The 21,180-nt window shown below is 39.6% G+C and overlaps 2 protein-coding genes across 3 annotated transcripts; one reads left to right on the top strand and one right to left on the bottom strand.

The window, feature by feature from the left end:
• Nucleotides 1-10,227: 10,227 nt before the first annotated feature.
• LOC133867412 (elongation of fatty acids protein 3-like) lies at nucleotides 10,228-11,468 on the bottom strand. Its single transcript, XM_062304169.1, has one exon. The coding sequence runs from the start codon at nucleotides 11,267-11,269 to the stop codon at nucleotides 10,370-10,372; it is 900 nt and encodes a 299-aa protein (XP_062160153.1). The 5' UTR covers nucleotides 11,270-11,468; the 3' UTR covers nucleotides 10,228-10,369.
• Nucleotides 11,469-17,567: 6,099 nt separating this feature from the next.
• LOC133867154 (uncharacterized) lies at nucleotides 17,568-19,075 on the top strand. Of its 2 annotated transcripts, none has more exons than XM_062303850.1 (2): nucleotides 17,568-17,727; nucleotides 18,168-19,075. In XM_062303850.1, exon 2 carries the CDS (start codon nucleotides 18,183-18,185, stop codon nucleotides 18,894-18,896), a length of 714 nt encoding a protein of 237 aa, XP_062159834.1. In that variant the 5' UTR covers nucleotides 17,568-17,727; nucleotides 18,168-18,182; the 3' UTR covers nucleotides 18,897-19,075. The 2 variants fall into 2 exon arrangements, with proteins under 2 accessions (XP_062159834.1, XP_062159835.1); XM_062303851.1 differs by having other exon boundaries at nucleotides 17,578-17,727; nucleotides 18,147-19,075.
• Nucleotides 19,076-21,180: the final 2,105 nt, after the last annotated feature.

Genomic DNA, 21,180 nt, shown 5'->3' with positions numbered 1-21,180 from the left:
ATCACATTTTTATCTCACTTGATGATGTGACATTGTCACACTACAAAAAAATCAAAAATTCTGGACGGTTTCAAACCGTCCAGAAATTGGAAAAAAACGGTCTAGAAAACGGTCCAGACAGTTTTTCCTGAAACCGTCCAGGACAATGGGTCGCTAATCCGAGTTATGGACTGTTTGGGTCAAACCGTCAACAATTCCAGACGGTTTGGCCCAAATTGTCCAGAATTTTTTTTTTAATATAATTATTATTCTTATTTTTTTTGTCCAATGGTTAGAATTGTCTAGCAACGATCCATACTGCGCATGCCGGTCTCCTACAGATTCCATCGACAATCTATACTGCCGATCTCTTTTGGGTTCCACCGGAAATCAACGGTATATCCGGTCACCAAGATTCAAAAAATCCTTCTGTTATGAGCCTGCTTTGTATAAAAAACGTACTAGATAAAATAAACAATAAACTGACACTTCAAAGGGTCAAGCCTCCTATTCTTTTCTTTTGGAATTTTTGATACTCTATTCACGATAATGGCTAAGCTTAAATACAGGTTGAAACATAACTGCTGATGTGCATAACCACCTATCCCACTACATGCCTACTGTTGCGAACAACTAATCCATTCACACACGTTGTGAACTAACTTACGTCGGGGATTACACGTTCCTAGACGTTGTTTTTAGGGAATAGAATTACAATAATTAAAACACTAAAACATAAACATAACAGGTGGCAAGTGGCCTCCAACTGTCTAACACTTCACCAACCCATCACTCCAGCTTCATCCACGTGTCTAGTGATAAACTATGCTGACTCCCTTCTAAATTCTCTAGACATTCAGACATCCTACACATAACACGGCTTATTTGTTAGAAGACCTTGCCCACAAGGTCAGGGAAAAAACTGCGAAGCTCCTCCAAGTCCTCCTATGTAGCGTCTTGCTCAATCGTCCCCTTCAATTGAACAAGAGCCTCAGCTCCAGCCCTATTCCCTTTTTCCTTCAATCGGCAAGCTAATATGACTTCAAGCTCAGGAGCAAGTGTGCCTTCGGACGTGAGAATCGGGAGGTCTGGTAGCGGTGTGAGGCGATTGCCCAACTTCTTCTTTAGGAGAGACACGTGAAAAACGAGATAGATTTGGGAACTGGATGGCAGGTCCAGCTTGTAGGCAACACTCCCGATTTTCTGAATTACTTGAAAAGGCACGTAGTACCTTGGCGACAATTTGAGATTCCGGCAAAGGGTGGCTGACATCTGGTGATAGGGTCGCAAGCGGAGAAATACCCAGTCTCCTACGGCAAACTCTCAAAAGGTTCTCTTTTGATCAGCAAAGTGTTTTCATTCGGCTCTGGGCACCTTGGAGATTCTCTCGGAAAAGCTTCAAAATAAACTCCTTGCTCTTCAATTCATTCTCCACCACCTGCACCTTGGTTGTTCCGGGCTCAAATGGCATCAAACGAGGTGGTGGGTAGCCATACACTGCTTCGAATGGACTAAATTTGGTTGACGTGTGCGCAGATGTGTTGTATGCCCATTCAACCAAGGAAATCCATAGCATCCAATCACGGGGCATGTCGCCTGAAAAGCTCCTTAAGTTCCTTTCCAGCCCCTTGTTCATGATTTCCGTCTGGCCGTTAGTTTGGGGGTGGTATGCTGAACTCATCAGCAAGTCTGTACTGGTGGCTCGGAATATCTCCTTCCAAAAGTGGCTTGTAAACACCGGATCGCGGTCACTGACTTTGGAGTTGGGTAACCTGTGTAATTTGAAGATATGATCAACAAAGAGCTTGGCTACAGAGCTGGCGGTATAGGGGTGGCTCAAGGGTATGAAATGAGCATGTTTGCTCAGCATGTCAACCACTACCAAGACTACATCCTTCCCCTGTGAAATAGGTAAGCCTTCAATGAAATCAATACTAACCTCTATCCAATTTTGTTTTGGGATTGGTAATGGCTGTAGCAACCTTGCAGGATGGGTGTTCTCGGTTTTATTGCTTTGGCAAACCTCGCATTCTCGGATGAACCGCCGGACCCCTTGTCTCATTCCAGGCCAGTAGAACTATTTTTTGAGCCTTGAATAAGTTTTCTGAGCCCCAAAATGTCATGCTAATGGGCTACTATGGAATTGTTGTAGTACCTGTTGTTGAAATTCCTTCAATTCGCCCAAGTGAAGTCTCCCCTTGTAGAAGATAAGTCCATTGTGGAACTAGTACTGCACTGGATCAAGGCCCCCCTGCTGGAACTGCTGGATCAGCTGTTGGAGCTGCTGATCTTGGGCATAGCTGTTGATAAGCTCTCGGGTCCAGGTAGGTTGTAGAGTACTGATGGCTTGATTGCTAATTTCATCTGCTTCCATGCTTGTTGATTCATCTGCTTCCATGCCTGCTGAGTCATGTTTAGTACTTGCTGTTTGAGAATCATTTGAATTAGTTTCTGGCTAGTCCCTTCTGGACAGTGCATCGGCAACCCTTTTTTCCCTTCCCCTCTTGTATTCCACCGTAAAATCAAAGCTCAGGAGCTTGGAAACCCACTTTTGCTGATCTGGGGTGTCGATCCTTTGCTCCAGCAAGTACTTGAGAGATTGTTGATCAGTCCACACCTTGAAATTGTGGCCCAACAAGGAGTGCCTCCATTTTCTGACAGCCATCACTAGGGCCAATAATTCATTCTCGTAGGTGGATAGATTCAGACTCTTAGCCTTTAAGCATTGGTTGAGATAAGCCAATGGTTGACCTGTTTGCATTAGTACTGCCCCAATCCCTTCCCTTGATGCATCGCATTCTATGACAAAAGGTTTGGAGAAGTCAGGTAAACTTAAAACTGGGGGAGTTGCCATAGCCTCTTTGAGTAAGGTGAAGGCTTGTTCTGCTCGATCATTCCACTTGAAGGAGTCTTTCCTTAAGAGGCTGGTCAGCGATGCTGCTATGCCTCCATAACCCTGAACAATTTTTTTGTAGTACCCTGTTAGCCCTAGAAATCCCCTTAAGGCTTTTATGTTTTGAGGAATCAATCAATTGAGCATAGCCTCAATTTTTGTCGGATCAGCCTTCACCCCTTCTTCTGAAATCACATGGCCTAGGTATTCTATTTCTTGACATGCAAAGTGGCATTTGGATGGCTTAGCATACAGCTGGTGTTGTTGGAGTTAGGGGGTGTGCATGGGGCGGGGTGGGGCGGGTTTCCGCCTTTTTTGGCCCCGCCCCGCACCTTTGCGGGTTGGAAATTTACAACCCGCAAACCGCACTTGATAAAGACTAACCGTGTGGGGCGGATCACTGCGGGGCGGGGATTGCGGGGTGGGGCGGGTATTTTGAGTGGCATTTACGTAATTTTAATTTTATTTTGTAAAAAAATAAAAATTCAAAAAAATACTGGTTTTGTAAATAAAAAATTAAATTCATATTTCCATTCAAGAACATTTTCCATGGTATTAGTCTTTTAAACTAAAAGACCTATTAATTATAAGATAAAATTCTAAGAAACATGATTTCTATTTTCTCCCATCAACAAAGCATAATTGAATAAATGTAAAGAATAAAAAGTTATAATATTTCACTATTCCATTTAATCAATTTTCTTGTCTTTTTCAGAAGTAATGAAAAGATTATTTCAAATAACAATTCAATAAAAATGTGTACACTTTAACATCCCATGAAATTGAACCATAAAAATTATATTTCTTATACAATGAAATGAGCTAGTGGACCCATTTTTTATTTATTTATTATTATTTTTTTCTCCTTTGTACGGTGCCGGGCGGGGCGGGGACCCGCATTTTTTAAAAGGCTAAACCCGCAACCCGCCTCGCCCCGCATAAATTTCTCAAATTAAGACCCTAACCCGCAAAAAAACTTGAAAACCCGGTCCTCTGCGGGGCGGGGTGGGGCGGGTGCTGCGGGGCGGGGCGGGGATTGCGGGTTTTGCACACCCCTAGTTGGAGTAAACTTAGGACATCCTTTAAATGTTTTAAATGATCTTGGAGGTTCTTACTATAAATCAGGATGTCATCAAAAAATACTAGGACACACTTTCTCAAATAAGGCTTGAACATGTTATTCATGAGACCTTGGAATGTTGATCAGGCGTTAGTTAATCCAAAGGGCATTACCAGGAATTTGTAATGCCCTTCACGAGTCCTAAATGCGGTTTTTGGGACATCGTCTGCATGCATCCTAATTTGATGATAGCCCGACCTAAGGTCTAGCTTGGAAAATATTACTGACCCGTGTAACTCATCCAAAAGTTCATCAATATTGGGGATAGGTTATCTTTAATGGTATTTTTTTTTAGAGCCCGGTAATCTACACATAACCTCCAATTACAATCGGCCTTCCTCACTAGCAAAACTAGAGTTATGATCCCTGTGGGCAACATGTCTTTCACCAACTTCTCGATCTCTTCTTTTTGGTAGTATGGATATCGGTAGGGCCTTACACAAGTAGGTTGCGCCCCTTCGGTCAATGGGATCTTGTGGTCAAAGCTTATTGGGATTGGCAGCCCGGAAGGTTCCTGAAAAATGACATTAAATCCATCCAACAACTCGGTTATGGCTGGATGTTGCAGCCTCTATGGTCCGGTTGCTTCTGTACCTATGAGTTGTAGCCAGATTCCTTTGTACTTAGCCCCCATTTTCTTTGGAAACTCCTCCTTAGCTTCCAAGCTAGTTGCAACTCGGATTAACCCTTGTAATATAACCTCTTGTGTTTGGTGTGTGAACTTCATGGTAAGTTTGATGAAATCCCATAAGATAGGACCTAATGTACTTAACCAATCCACCCCTAGCACCATATCACAGCCCCCTAAAGTTAGGAGATGTAAATTAGCTTGAAAGACATACCCCTTTAAGTTGAATGCTACTGCCACACAGTAGTCTGGACATGGGATAGTTTCCCCATTTGCCACCATAACTGTCAGCTTGTTCCTTTCCTTTGCTGGAAGCTTCATATTTTTGGCCAAATTCTGATCCACAAAGCTATGGGTGTTGCCGGTGTCTATGAGGATCACCATTTGTTGTTCTCCTATCTTCTCCCTAACCAGCATGGTTCTGGGTGCTACAGCTCCTGCCAAGGCATCTAAGTGCTTAGCAGCTCGGCTTCTTGGTTTTCAGCTTCGATTTCTTCCTTCTGCACTACTTCTTCTACCCTTATTTCTTCGGGTCCCTCCAGCTCTACACCTTCCAGCAAGAAAAGCTTTGGCCGGTCGCATCTATGGCCCGGCTGAAACTTCTCATCCCAGTTATAACTCAAGCCCTTCTCCCTCCTTTTCTGCATTTGGGCTGGGGTCAACCACTTGATGGGGATGCTGGACCTTCGGTTGAAATTGGGTACATATGGAGGGTTGGTGTTACGGTTTTCAGGTTGTGGTGTGACTGTAATTCGAGGTGGGTTATGGTTTGATGCTAGCTTGGTATACCCCTGTGAACTAGTTCCCCAAGTTGGATATTTGTGGCCTCTACTCCTTAATCTAACCTCCTCTTCCTGCAACCTAGCTAACCCAAAAGCAGTGGTTAAATCTTTGGGTTTGAGCATAGTGACAGTGATCCTTATCTCCTCCTTCAATCCACTCAAAAAGGTGCTGACCTTAAACCCTTAAGTCAAACTTGAAATTTTGTTGGAAAGAATTTCAAATTGGGTTTGATAACCTCTACTGCTGATGACTGTTTAAGCTTAGTAAAAGCTCCTACAGGATCACCAAAAACTGAGGGGGCAAACCTAGTTTTTAAGGCACTTACAAAATCCTCACATCCTCCTATATAACCTGAATCCATCAACCAATGGTACCAAGTGAGAGCTCGCATTTCCATGTGGAAGGCTGCAAGGGATACTTTCTGCTTTTCTGGTATTTGGTTGTAGGAGTGGAACTGCTGGGCTTTAAGGACCCAGTTAATAGGTTCAGAACCATCAAACCTAGGGAAATCTAGCTTAATAGGTCGGGTATGAATTCCTCCTTCTGTTTCAGTATAGCTACCTGGTTTACCTCCATTCATCCTACTATTCTCCCCACTCTTCTCTCCACTGTTCTCCCCCCTAGGATCTCCTTAATCCTTGCTGGCCTGGTTCTGGTTTTGACTAAGAGAAGCAAAACGACTAGCTAGGGAACTTACTTTGTCCGTCAAGATCTTCAGCATCTTTGTGTGTTGTTGAAGGGTGGTCTTGTTAGCTGTTGTTTCATCTTTGTTGACTGCTACTGCGTTTGAAAGTTGAGCAAATCAAGTTCCTTCTGCCATGGTCGCAGAAATGCGGCTCTGATACCACTTGTTATGAGTCTGCTTTGTATAAAAAACGTACTAGATAAAATAAACAATAAACTAACACTTCGAGAGGTCAAGCCTCTTGTTATTTTCTTTTGGAATTTCTGATACTCTATTCACGGTAATGGCTTAGCTTAAATACAGGTTGAAACATAATTGAAATCACCCCACTATCCTAGATAACTGTTGATGTGCATAACCACCCAGCCCACTACAAGCCTACTGTTGCACACAGCTAATCCATTCACACATGTTGTGAACTAACGCACATTGGGGATTACACGTTCCTAGATGTTGCTGTTTTTAGGGAATAGAATTACAATAATTAAAACACTAAAACATAAACATAACAAGTGGCAAGTGGCCTCCAACTGTCTAACACTTCACCAACCCTTCACTCCAGCTTCACCCATGTGTCTAGTGATAAACTATGTTGACTCTCTTTTGATTTCTCTAGACATTCAGGCATCCTGCGCATAACACCTTCACAAACCAAACCCAATAATTTTCAAAACCCTGTCTTTCAAAGCTAATAATTTTCACAAATCAAACCCAATAATCATCATAATCCAAACCCAAAACAAACACAAAATGTAAATCAAACTTAAGAATTTCACTTACTCAAAAAAAAAGATCAAAGATCCGTCTGGTGGTTTGTTTGGAAGAGAGTGGTGTCGAGGAGGCCGGTGGGGGGAGAAAAAGAGAGAGGAAGAGAGAAACGACCAGAAATGCACGTATTCCGGCCGTATCTGTCTCTGTATCCGGCCAGAGATCCGACCTTAGCGACATCACCGACTCTGTGTCCAAATCCCGTCGTCTGTCTCAGTCGCCGGCCGGAGAGAGAAGAAGAAGAATGAGAGGGAGAGGGAGAGATGAGGTTGAGACTCGAGAGAGAGATTTTTTTTTAAGGGAGATTATTGGGTTAAAAAGAGGTATTAAGTTTGTCTATGTATCAGGCGCTAGTCTTTCTGTTAAAAAGAAGAAAACGGGAAAAAAAATGAAGGAAGAAAAAGAGGTTAAGCAATTTCATTAAATTTCCAGACGGTTTACCCTTAAACCGTCTGGGAAAAAAAAAACAAGGAAAAAAAATTTCAGATGGTTTAAAAAAACCGTCTGTAAATTTACAAATAGTTTAATTGAAAGCATCGTAATTTATTATTTTACGGACGGTTTTAAAAAAAACGTCAGTAATTTTTTTTTTCTAAATGATTTTAAAAACCGTCAATAAATGAGAATTTTTTTGTAGTGTCAATCAACTATTAAGCCCTTATTTCATATATATATATATATATATATAAAAGCTTATTGGCAGTGTTACATCAGTAAAGTGAGATAAAAGTGTGGTGTATAACATTACTTTTAGGTTTATCACTAAAGTAATATTATTTAGTAGACTGTTATACGATTGATATACTGGAATGACATAGCAATGAAAATCAAACTTTTTTTTTCCTACTCCCCGCTCCTACCCTCCCACTCCTTTTTTTTTTTTTTTGCAAGTGTTTTCCGACCAGATCAGCAATTTTGTCCTCCACTATACATCTGTCCATCTACCTTTATGTTGTGCCGTTCATCTCTTCCATGGCCGCTACTACTATTTGCAGTTTATATAAGAATTTTGAATAAGAGTTTTATTCTCTATAGATCTGCCCTCATGGACGATCTGTGTGATGAATGATAGTTCAGTGTAAGGGGTTATCTCTCACGGTCTGGATAATTCGGTGTGAGGGGTTATCTCTCACTGTCGGTTTAAATAAATTTTCCTAAGATATTTGGCTACCCTTGTCTTAAATTTAGTCTGCTCAGAGCAGATCTGCTCTTTAATTTAACTATTTTTATACATAGGTTAGCGGAAGATGAAAGTCATATATTGTACTTTATTGTAAGATTTTTGTTTGTATCTATGACTTTGTAACCTCATAGCATGTGGCTATGATTTTGCAGAGCTTTATACTTTGTGATGTAAAAGCTTTATACTCGTAATATTTGATCAACGAAATACTTAGATTTTTTATTTAAAAAAAAAGAAGAAGCATTACTCTTCTAACTATTATTAGAAGACTAATGTTATATACCACATTTTTATCCTATAATACTGGTTGGAACTATCACATTAATATTGTTGAATAATTGTGAGATAAAAATGTGGTTTTTAGCATTACTCTTATTATAATATATTGTTGTTAATGTCTCTTTAATATCAATTTCATATTACTTATATATATACAAAATATTATGACAACATTCTTAAAACATTCTAAATCTTAATTGCTGTAGAATCATCTCTTAATTACTGTAAATTATTCTTCCATATTTCACTAGCTATCCCCGTTCAAGTATTTTGCAAAGTTTTATCATCACAGTAATAAGATCATTCTTTTCTTTTTCTTAATTCGGTCGACTTTTTTAGGATCAGTTATCCTTGGATAAACCTAATAGTAAACCCAACAAATTCCTTTGGCATCATTTGATCGATGAACAAGAAATGTTATAAATTATATTTTTATTTAACAATGTTGGCATGACAGTAACATCAGTATTTTGAAATATTTATAAAATAAAAATGTGATTTATAGGGTGCTAATTTTTTTCATGATCAATATTTGTAAGTGCAGATAATATGGATTATAATAATAACGACCAAATATTAAATTAAGCCTGCTATTTTCTCTTTGGTGGCCACTAATCCGTCGTTTAATTGTTTGAAAATAGAGACTGTACGTAAAGTTTGACACTTCAACATAAGCTGCTCTATTCTAGATTTAATTAACCTATGATCTTCTAGAACAACCACATTAATTGTTTAATTAACCTGTTTGGTAGGTAATTGTGTTGTGAAATATTTGAGAATATTTTATAGAAAAGTGAAAATGTTTTATTTTGTGGTGAATTTTTTTTCTTTGAATAGTAATAAAATATGATTGATGTGATATAAAAAGTGTAAAAAAGTTGGAATGTTTTTTATTTGATTTTTTTTTAAAGAAGTGAAAAGGAAAAGAGGGAGAATTGTGAGTGGTTTGTCAAACAAGCCCACATGGGATTGTTTGGTAAGTAGTTGTGTTGTGAAATATTTGTGTGTTGTGTAGCAAGAAATGATTGATGTGATATAAAATTGAAAAATGTTTTATAAAAAAGTAAAAAAAATTTATTTTGTAGTGGGTTTTTTTTATTTGAATAGTGATAAAAAATAATTGATATAAGATAAAAAATGTAAAAAAAATTAGAATATTTTATGGGAGAAATGAAAAGAAACAGAGGGAGAGTTAATCACTACACGTAATGGGGCTGAAAATCACAGCCGCCGTAATTCATATGGACGAATGGGTGTCGGTCCAATATTGTTACCGGCCTTGAAGGTTCTCCGTTCCCATGCATAAATTGAAAAGCTTCATCGTAGAAAAGAGACCCTAAAAACTAATTAAAGTCAATTAAACAGTTGGGATTCAGATCGGTTGTTGCGTGCACCGGGTGCAATAACTTTTATTGAAGCTGTCAATTTGATTTCAAATCACGATAACAAATAGGAAAAAAGAAAAAAAGAAAAAAAGAAAAAAGAAGATATTTATTAGGGTGGTTTTGCTACTAGCTACCTAATGGTGGTTTAGAAGTGAGTGAACCACCCTCGATCAAGCTGATCATGTTAATTCGTCGACCACCGCTCGATTTGAGAGTGACTAATTACTTTTGTGATAAAAAATAATAGTTCGGCCACCCCAATCGGTGCGATCACTGATTTAGAAATAGTTAAATGATCCATTTAGAGAAGTGTTTGTCCCTCGACAACCACTCAAAATACTTTTTTTTTTTTTGGTATTACATTGTTAGGACTATCTATTTAAAATGAATGGTCTAATAAAAAGTATTGCACTAGCTATGGTTAACGATCCCAATCATAATTTTTGTGGGCGGGTCATTGAATTCCATTGATGGACTTTTCCTGTCAATTGGAAGCTTCATGAAAATATATAGGGCACTGACCATTTCAAAATTATACGCTCATCGATCAATATAATATATGATCCTTTACAATTAAAAAAAATTTGAAAAGAGGGGGGATTGTTAAAAAATAAAACAATAAAACCAAGCAAGAAAATAATCGTATCAGCATTCAGCATTCAGCATTCAGCTGTCCTTTACTTTATTGTTCACAGATCCTGGATGCGTGGAAGAAGCCTCGTCATGGTCAGCAGCCCTGCTCTTTCTCGAATGCATTTTCTTGACGTAGAAATTTAAGAAGAAGAACAAAATCGCTCCATTGAGCACGGAATTGAATCCCCAGGCCCCAATGCCGTTGCACCCACCTTTGAACAAGTGCAACAAAAGCACCATAAAATGGCAAACCAAGTTGCAGACAAGCAACACCACCTGGCAGTTCACCACCAAAGGAAAGCACGCTCTGGGCAACCCTATCTCCGTCCAGAAACGGTACCCGTAAACCACGGAGTAGAGCAGAGTGGTGAGAAGTATTGCCAGGACCTGGAAAGACTGGGAGAACTCGAGCCAGAGAAATGACATGAAGATGAGAATGGACTGGTTGAAGAGCGTGAAGATCGTGAGCTTTCGGCGGCGGAGGACTGTGAAGAACGTCCGGGGAAGGTGGAGGAATCGCGAGAGGTAGAAGGCGTAGGACCAGAAGAAGACTCGCCCGGAGGGGCGCGTGCCGAGGGGGAAGCAGAGGAGCCACTGGAGGGGCGTGGTGGTCTTGGTGCGGCCCCAGAGCCAGCGGGTGTCGCGGATCTCTGCGGTGGCGGAGAGGACGGTGCCGACGAATATTACGGCGGAGATCAACGCCACGGAGAGGCTATGGAAGGCCGGTATGGGTCCGAGCGGGACGGGACGGCGGCGCCGGAAGAGCGTCAGGAGGAGGTGGAGCGCGGTGGCGGCAGCGATGTAGGCTGCGATGGCTGTGAAGAGGAAGGACCACGTGGAGCCCCACGACTGGGTGGGGCTCCAGCGGAAGTTCACGATTGCTGGTTGCTCTGATAGCCAGAATGTCAGGCTCTTTAGCACGCGTTGTCCCATTTTCGGTGGCGAGAAATATGATCGTCTCTGATATTTTAAACGAATTAATGGGGTTTATAAATGGAGAAAAAGATTGGAAGCTTTGACAGGTTGAATGGAGTCTAGAATTAATGGAGGTCACGAGGGGCTGGGAGTGGGGGTGGCGACGAAAATGAGAGCCGGGAGCTCGACTTGTACGAAGGGCACGTTGGAAGTCAGCGGGTTATGAAAGGGAAAACAATTCTTCGAAAACGATTTGTGGATCAACGCAAGGAATAAATAGCATGGCCGGAGAGGTTCTAGAAACGGAGGTGGACCACGTTCTCTTCTTGAAGGATTTATTTCATGTTTTAAATTAAATTTATAAATTTAATTGTGAATATATTATACCATTTAAAATTTAAATACTGTGACATTATAAATACTATTAAATACAACCAAAGTTACAAACAAAACTTTTAATCGTAAAATAATCTTCTACATTTTACTTGAAATAGAAAAAATTCAATTCGGTTAATTAAGGTAAAAAGACAAGCGACTACATACCCTCTTGGGCTTGGACACCATATAATCGATCAATTGAGTTAAGAGAAAATGATTAAAAGACAAGGTGACTACCAACCCTTTTGTCCTTCACGCGCCGCCGTCTGGCATGTTGGCTCCTCCCCCATTGGCGGTAGTTTGTTTTGAGTGTTTTTTGCCTCTGTGTTTTGGGTGTTTCTCTTTTGTTTCTTCAGTCTCAGCCTGCTTGTGGTTTTGGTTCAAATTTTATGGGATTATTTGTTGGTAAAGTGCTAGATCTGTCATCTTTCTTTAGAGAATGAACATTATTGTCAGAGAGGCTTAAGTATTCTTCTTGTAAAGTTTGTATTTCTGCTTAGCAGCTGTTTTATTAAGTCAGATCCTTCTGGCTTAGAGAGTTGGGAGGTCATGTCCCTTACTTTCAAGTTGTAAGCCTATGAGTTGTTTGCAGTCTTAATGATAGCGCACGTTATTTTGTTTTTAAAAAAAAAAGAAAAAGAAAAAAAAAAGAAGAGAAAATGAAAATGGCTTAGCAAAAGATATCCGTGCTAAAAATAAGGTTACGTTTGTTTTGATATTTTTATTAAACGATAATTTAAAATGTTTTTAATTTGTCACTTTTTATTAAATATTTGAAAATCGTTTAATTTTTTTGGTTGCTTGTATTGAAATTATTATCAGTCATATTAATTAATCCACTTCTTGACAGCTAAACACCAGAGACATCAGCTCCTTCTCGTAGGTACATAGATAGGCGTAAAGTTATCGTTCTGAGGCTTAAATCATGAAGGGCTAGTTTGGTAAAGGCAATAAAATTATTTCTCTCCTTCTTCACTTATCTAAAAAATAATCAATTTTAAAATATTTTAATTTTATATTACATCAATAATTTTTTTTATTATTTAAATAAAAAAATTCATTATAAAACAAAATTTTTATTTTACTTTTTTATACAAATTCTTTTTACTTTACCAAACAAGGCCGAATGTAATGGGTCTTCCTTCGTGCTTGAGCACAATTCTTACCCTGCATCAAGAGCCAGTCCTTTATGTTGAGGGGTAGTTTTGTAATTTCATATCATGTGAAATTACAAAACTGTCCCTTAACATAGGGGACCGGCTAGAGAGGATCTTGGTCCTTACCCTAACCTCTGAGAGTTTGAGGCATCGCACTTAGTGATCAATTGCTTAGAGAAGTTCGGGAGGGCTAATATCCCCTTATAATCTTTTGGTAATTAACACCCTATGAGTCTAATTGGGGGCATAAGAAGAGCTGAGGCTAGACGCTCATGAACTTGACTCGGCTTGAATTGGTTAAACTTGATTTGATTTTGATTCAAATAATAAATGAGCCGTTCACGAACACAATAACATGTTCCAATATTAAACAAAACATACTAGTATAAACTCGGTTCGGCTTGAATAAGATTGTATAAACTCATATACACTACAGAAAAAAAAACTCATTTATGGACAATTTTTTTTTAAACCGTCTGTAAAAAATTTATTATGAACGGTTTTTACTAAACCGTCTGGAAATTTTAATTTTTATAAAACTGTCTATAAATTTATAGACGGTTTTGAAAAAAACCGTCAGTAAATGTTATTCCCAAAGAATTTTATGGACGGTTTTTACCAAACCGTCCATAAAATTTAAGTTCTAGATGGTTTAAAAAAAAAACCGTCTAGAAATATTTTTTTCTCACGCCATGTCATCAATCTGCGTGATGCCTCCAAATTTCACTACATCCATCCGATTTTTTTCCCAGCCAAAATCACAACTATCCATTATGGAGGTACGTAGCTAGATCGACGAATCTCGCCCATCAATGCCGCCGCCAACAACGAAGTCTTCGAGCTCTCTGGTGGTGTCCACTACAACCACCGGCCAAGAGAGATGAAGATGAGGAGTTACGATCCACCAAGGGAGACAAAGATGAGGAGGTCCAATCCGCCAAGAGAGACAAAGATGAGTGTGTCCACTACCACCACCGCTTCCACACCTCCAATTCGAGACTGCGCGCTACCGGACAAATATCTCCAATGATGACTCCCTGTCGTCATCCTCCTTTGCCGAGCTTGAAATCGGACTGAGCCGTGAAGCCTCTGGAACTCGTTGCCATTGAAATCGACCGAAGCTTATAGAACGGAGCAGCGAAGCCTCGACACCGTCCTCTCAGTCGTCGACCTGGCCAAGCCTGATCTGTTGCAACTACAGCGGCATGGGGGGTATGGGGGGTTTGCTCACGCCTCAGATCAGGGAAAGACCTATTATCTTAATTAACATTTTCGGTAAATAATTAAAAATAATAATAATAATTAATGATATTAATATATATTAAAAAAGAAAAGAAATACATCTCGAAAAAAAGAAAAAAAAGGGGCAAACCGTCCAGAATTGAATCTGGACGGTTTGGGCAAAACTGTCCAAAAATTTATTTCGTGACTTTTTATCCTGGATGGTTTTAAACCGTCCATAATAAATCGTCTGGAATTGTTTCCAGACGATTTTTTTCAATTTCTGGACGGTTTAATTTGTGTTTTTTTTTTTTTTTTTTTTTTTTTTTTTTTTGTAGTTATAACTTTAGTTTTACAAAAAAAAACATCTTAAGTAAAAGGAAATTCACTTCATCATATGATAGATATAACTTGAATTATTCTTGTTGTGAGTTTAGTTTTAGAGATTTGTGTGTACATAAGTGTATTTGTGAGTATGTATAGATATCTGTGTATGTGCACGCGCATGTTTATGTATATACATAATAAATTTATATACATACAAATAAATTCGAGATTAAATTATTTAAGATTCAAGTTAATTTATTTAATTAAGTCAAATGATAAAATTTTAACAATAATTAATTAATTAATGATGAATATGGATTTACAAAAATATAAATAATCATGGTATTTACTTTTATATAAGAAATGAATAAGTTAATTGAAAAGCTAATGATAATTTCGAACTCGATTCATATTCAAAAGAAAATTAAATGAACTAAGCTTGAACAGATTATCTAGCTTGATGATAATTTGAATTCGACTCATATTCAAAATAAAATTAAATAAGTCAAACTTTATCGTTCAATACTTGGCTTGATACTGCCTTAAGTCTAATGAACCCCTTAAGGGATCTAAAAGTCTCACGTGTAGACCAATTAGTCATGGAGTACTCCAGCTTTGCACAGTTAGCACTAACCCTTTCCTTGGAAATGATATGTCCCAAGTAGTCTATCTCATAGCACCCAAATTTACACTAGGAAGCCTTGGCATAGAATTGGTGTTGTCTTAGGGTTTCCAATGTAGTCCTTTAATGACTAAAATGAGTAAGTTCAATCCAATCTCTACTAGCACTCTAGATTAAGATGTCATCAAAGAAAATCAAAATGAATCTCTTGAGAAATGGCTTAAAGATGTCATTCATGCACCCTCGAAATTAAGGTAGAAGGTACATTTGTGAGCCCAAATGGCATATTTAAGAACTCATATTGTCCTTGGTATATCTTAAGGCTGTCTTATGGATGTCACTCGGGTGCACCCTGATCTGGTGGTATCCAACCCTCAGATCTAGTTTAGAGAATACATCAGCCCCTTGCAAATAATTTGGTTGGCTCTTATGATCCCAGTATGAAGCATTTTAATTTACTAGTTTCTCTATTTCTTCTTGTTGAGAGTAATTGAGGATATGAAAGGGTCTAAAAGATATGGATTTGTTCTCCTCTTTCAAAATGATCTGTGATCATGGCTTCTATGTGATCGACTAGGTGGAAAAAGGTCCTTAGGTTACGAGGAAACCTCTGATTTTATTTTATTTTTTATTTTTTAAAAAATAAGCTAGCTCAAGAGTGATTTAACTTTTGGAACTTCTCTCCTGTACGTCACTAAGGTATTATCTGATAGAGTCATCCCAAGGAGTTGTTTAAATTTCATTGTGAGCAATTAGAAGTCTCGGAGAAGGAGGCCCAAGGTCATCAACCAGGCACCCAAAAGGAAAAACCAAAAAGTACTCTTGAGTATACTGCTTTACAAGATCCTCCACTTTGCAGGTTGTTCCCATTGGCAACCATGAGTACCGTGAATGGTTTGTTGTAGGAAACTCAGATGTGGTCTCCTTTGGTACAGCCAATAGGGGAGGTATTGAGTTTTTTCTTCTTTGTCGTATTTTGCAAGGCAACGACTAGCGTCCGTAATCAAGGGGGAACTAATAAGAGGCGGCCCGGGGGGATTCAGTCATCCCAAGCCATAGAGGCGACCATGGGGTGAGGGTTCAGTCATCCCAAGCCATATTTTTTTCCTCTCGTTTTACAGCCGGCTCAAGGGAGTCCCCTCCTCTCCTTCTCTTTTCTTTATGTTTATTTTTGCTTATGCAGCTATTTTGACTAGAGGTTTTTCTAGCCCTTTTCACCTCACTTGGAGTTTTCTTCGTCTTCATATATGACTTATCCTACCCGAATCCGCTACTCTGGTGTCTTGGCTTCTCCATGAGCCGGTAGCTCTCTCCTCAACGTTCGTTGTTTGCTCCCCAACGTCGGTGGCCGTTTTACAAGTTCTTAGATCTTGTTTTTTCAAAGCTATATCTACGTTATTTCGAGGGTTTCTGTCTCCTATGCGCCACTTCACTGTCATCACCAGTGTCTTAGCTTCCCGACGCCACCAGCTGCGTCTCATTTCTCCTTCCACCGGCCGGTGCCAGATGCCTTGTTGTCTTTCGCTCCGCTGGACATCAAAGTAGAAATGTTACACAAATTTTCAGTCTTATATTACCCTACTTAACATGCCTTTTAAAATTAAGATTAAATTTGAGGTGAATGAATCATTATTAATTTTTTGATCTATTCCTCTTTAATTTTTTTAATCATGAGTGTTGGCGGTTTCAGCTCAAATAATCTTTAGAAACATGTAATTCTCTGGAATCACCTGATATATTGTCCTAAGCATGATATAAAATCTAGTTAGTTTGGGCCGGTGCAGCGCGTGAGTAAGTAGGCATGTGGGAAACCGCGCGCGGTGATATCAGATATGTTCAAAATGAGTGGGAGTTAGGTAAAGGTCAAATCTTGTGTGTCAATGCCAGGCCGACGCTTGTAAAACAAACACTACTATCAACCACCGTTAATCTAGAACATGGACCCCAATCGTCCCTCCAAGCACCGTTTCAAAGTCCTTTAATCGTTTTAACATATTAATTTTTTTTTTTTTTTTTAAACATGCCCGTAAAGAGAAGAGAAAATTCGAATTAGTGACATCCGATTCATAAGACATGATCTATAACAGATTGAGCTATTCCTTAAAGACAATAGTTTAACGATTCTTAAGTTTCCGTTTAGCCGCGCAAATTTTGTATGATAAAACTTTATTTTTAAATAAAATTGTAAAAAGTATTCAATTCAATAGTGCAATAAAAAAAATGATAGTTAAATTACATGAAAAATTTTATATTTTTTAAATCATAGGAAAACAGTTATTTTTTTTAAAAAAAAAAAAATCACAATTTTAAAAATTAAATATTTAATTTTAAAGGTTAAATCGTAAATTTATTAAATACTTGATTATATTTTTAAAATTTAAGTTACCGTACTTTTTGAAACTGTTAAATCAAACTTTAAATGGATTTCATTTCATCGTGTCTTGATAGATGTACCTGTTATGTACAGTGAATAATTCTATCATTTTCCAACCTAAATGCAAGCCACTAATTCGCGGAGGCACAGTCTGACCATTGAGCGATCGCCAGCTAAGCAATGATAAAAAACTTCAGAGACTCAACCGTGGAGATTCCAAAGCAAAGAGTACGCGCTAAACATAGGACAACGCACGTCACGTAAATGCGATCCAAAGTCCAAACAGAGCTTAAACGCATTTCCTAGCAATTTCCAGAGGCTCTCTCTCTCCCTCTCGTCTCGGCCCCCCCTTTGACTTGGGATCGATCGGGTCGTTGATCGGTCTCATAATCTCAAGGTAAGTAATCTCTCGACCTCTTTATCTGTAATGGTTCAATTTCACTGATTGTTGAACGACGTGTTTCTTGATATATTCGATTGTGGTATTACCAGATCTGTGTCGCGTTGGAATTTGAATGTTTTGAGAATTTGGGTCACGAAATTTTTTGCTAAATCTGCTGTAGAAATGAAACGATTTCCACATTTTTAAGCATCTGCATCGAGATGTTTCGGTTTTGGTCACTTTTCAGGAACCCTTATAGAAACATTCCTTAATTTTGACAATTTCAAACCATATTTCTTGTTTTATTTTTGTTTTTTATTTGGATTTTCATTACTTTGAATTATTATTTTCCCGTGTTATTGTTGTAGATTTAATTATGGGTCCGAAATCAAATATTGTGATGGTAAAAGATTATCATGGTGGTTTTAATTTAGGGTATAATGTGGTTCATATAGATATTGGAGATAGACATGGCTAGTGGGTTTGGGGAATCAACAAGCAGGCCAGCCCAAAGCCCTTCTTTCTCAAGCAATAATAGTGGTAATACTAATAACAATGATGCTGGGAATTTCGAATGCAATATTTGCTTTGACTTAGCTCAAGATCCTATTGTGACCTTATGTGGCCATCTTTTCTGCTGGCCTTGCCTTTACAAATGGCTGAACATGCACTCGCAGTCCCGGGAATGCCCGGTTTGCAAGGCCCTTGTTGAGGAGGAGAAGTTGGTCCCCTTATATGGCAGGGGAAAGACATCGACTGACCCAAGATCAAAGTCTATTCCAGGCATTAATATTCCAAATCGTCCGGCAGGTCAGAGACCAGAGACAGCTCCTCCGCCAGACCCAAATCATTTTCCACATCACGGGTTCGGCTTCATGGGAGGGTTGGGTGGTTTGGGAGGGTTTGCACCGATGGCAAGTGCAAGGTTTGGGAATTTCACGTTCTCTGCGGCTTTTGGTGGTCTCATCCCATCTCTATTTAACCTTCAGTTACATGGGTTCCCTGATGCTTCGATTTATGGTTCGACTGGTTTCCCTTATGGGTATTCTAATTCATTTCATGGTGCCCATGTGCGTGGATACCCTCACCGCCATCATCCTGGTCAAAGGCAACAGGATAATCATCTGAAGAGGCTGCTTTTGTTCGTTGTGTTTTGTGTTCTTCTTGCACTTATTTGGGGCTAGTTCAGATCTGTTATCAGAAGTTAAACTGCTTACAGATGTCGAGGGTTCGTTCAAACTCATGCATTACTTACTGTTAGTGCATTTTGGGTTTACTTTTTTGTGATTAAGGAAATTGTCCATATTATGCTTTGTCCGTACTTTTCTTAGTTCCTTTATCAGAATGTAGAGTTTGACTTAAATGTTTGATTGCTCTCTCTCTCTCTCTCTCTCTCTCTCTCACACACACACACACACACACACACACACACACACACAAAGACGCCCACGAATGAGATGCATCTCCGTCACAAGAGTATGGTGGTGTAGCATATTTTTGTTTACTTGCTCTTTGGGTAATTCTGCTTTTGTCCCCAAAACAGCACGTTGACATTGATGATTATATTGGTTTTATTTTGTTATTATGACTTTCCCTTTTTCAAATGACCTGTCTTTTTTCGAGGGGTTGGGTGGAGAGTGCTTAGTTGTATACAATATACATGTGACACTTTCATTATGCAAGTGCTAATTTATTCTTATGAAAACATTAGTGTACGTAAAACGCAAGTGCTATCTAGGAGTGTAGAGCCATTGTAAGGGAGAGTTATGGTTTTCTGCGCTAGCAATCTCGCATCTGTTTTAATAATATCTTTGTTGAAAGCTCATTGCTTTGAAATGGGAATTGATCTTTTCAGAATTCTATGGGAGGACTTGTTGTCCCGTGGATATTATAGATCTAGTATTGATGTTTATTGTAGTTTTATTTTCTCCTGCTTAGAACTTTGAATCTTCATATAAAGATTCTAGTTGATTAATTTGTATAAAATCTTCTCTAGCATTCCTTCTTTGGAAATCAACATATTTGTTTTATAAATCTAATTCATGGGATCTTTCTTAGTCTCTTCGTTTGGTTCTCCGGTTTTTGAGTTTCCGTTTTGCTGGTCTATTGGGGTGTGATTCTCACAGGGGAGTCTGTCAGCGTGCTCTTTGGTTTGGGTGGTTCTTTTTTCGGCGATGTAATTTTTGGCTTGCCTTGGTCGCCCTTGCTCCGGGGGTGTTGTGAGATGGATAAGAAATTTTTAGTGGAGTCGAAGTCTTTTGCTTTCTCTGTTTTGGCTGGGGCGTCGGCGCTGAGGGTGGAGGAGAAGAGGAAATTTTTTTTGGGAGTAGTCATTTTGAATTCTTAGAGCTCCGAATGGCTTGTGTCGATGTTGGAAGTGTTGTTGGGTTTACCGGAAGAGCAAGAAATTGTAAAGTCGTTCAGAGAGGGATCGAAACTTCTGATTGCTTGAAGAGGTGGGAATAAAGATGGGCGCTTTTTAGAGGTTTCTTCATTTGGGTTGGGTGGTCGGAAATGGTTCATTGTTATCCCCGAGGGTCGTGGAGGGTGGGGTTGGATCAAATTCTCTGATAAGCTGAGAAAGGTTGTTGATTTTCTCTCTAGCCCGGTGGGTAGTGGGAGTGGTTCCTCTCCTTGAAGTGAAGGCTGTTCAGCCGAGTTTGGGTTTGGCTCCGAAGTGGACGGGACCCTCTTTTGCGGAGGTGTTGAGGTCAGTTTCGGCCATTGCTGCGAAGGAGTTGTCCATCGTGGGTGGCGGTCGTTCCAGGTCAAGGGCTTTGTTGCCGAAGCCTTGTGAGCTTGATCTTCTTCCGACGGTGTGGCATGCAAAGTCTGTACAGAGAACAGCAGTGGATTGCTTCTCGGTGGAGTCACATCAGCTCAACCTGTTGGACAAAGACCGTCCTCTTCGTCCGCAGGGTAAGAAGCATCCCTCTTGTTCAAATTTGAAAATCGAACGTTCGAGGCTGCGGACGTGGCGTAAGTTGGGTTTCGGGTTTTTTTGGCTTTGGGTCGGGTCGTAAGGAATCTTCTGGACCGTTTTGCCCGGTCGGGGCTAAGTCGTAAATCTTCTGGCTTCCGCGTGGGTCGTCTCATGCCGAAAGCTAAAGTCTTCCGTTCATTGAGTTCGCTGCCGGAGATGACGTCGAAGGTGTCATCTGGGCTGATTCTGGTTCGACCTCCTCCTAGGGGTTTGGAGGTTGCTGCGTCGGTAGCCACAGAGGGCGCGGGTCCGGCGATCTCGGATTCTGTTGGGGGTTCCATTAGGTCGGAGCCCTCGTCATCGGTAGAGTTACAGGGACGACGTCGTTTATGCCTTTCACCAGGGGTGAGTCGAGCAACGTCCATATGGTGATTTTAAGCCAGACTCCAGCCTTTAAAGAATCTTCTGAGGGTATGGGTATGGTATCATCGGGTTATTTGGGGTTCTGTCATCCTCCTCTGCCGGCACCAGAGTTGTTGCTTCCG

The sequence above is a fragment of the Alnus glutinosa genome, chromosome 4, assembly GCF_958979055.1.
Source record: "Alnus glutinosa chromosome 4, dhAlnGlut1.1, whole genome shotgun sequence".
Lineage (NCBI taxonomy): Eukaryota > Viridiplantae > Streptophyta > Magnoliopsida > Fagales > Betulaceae > Alnus > Alnus glutinosa.
The sequence above is the reverse complement of the archived record's forward strand: the minus strand, read 5'-3'. Positions and strand labels throughout refer to the sequence as shown.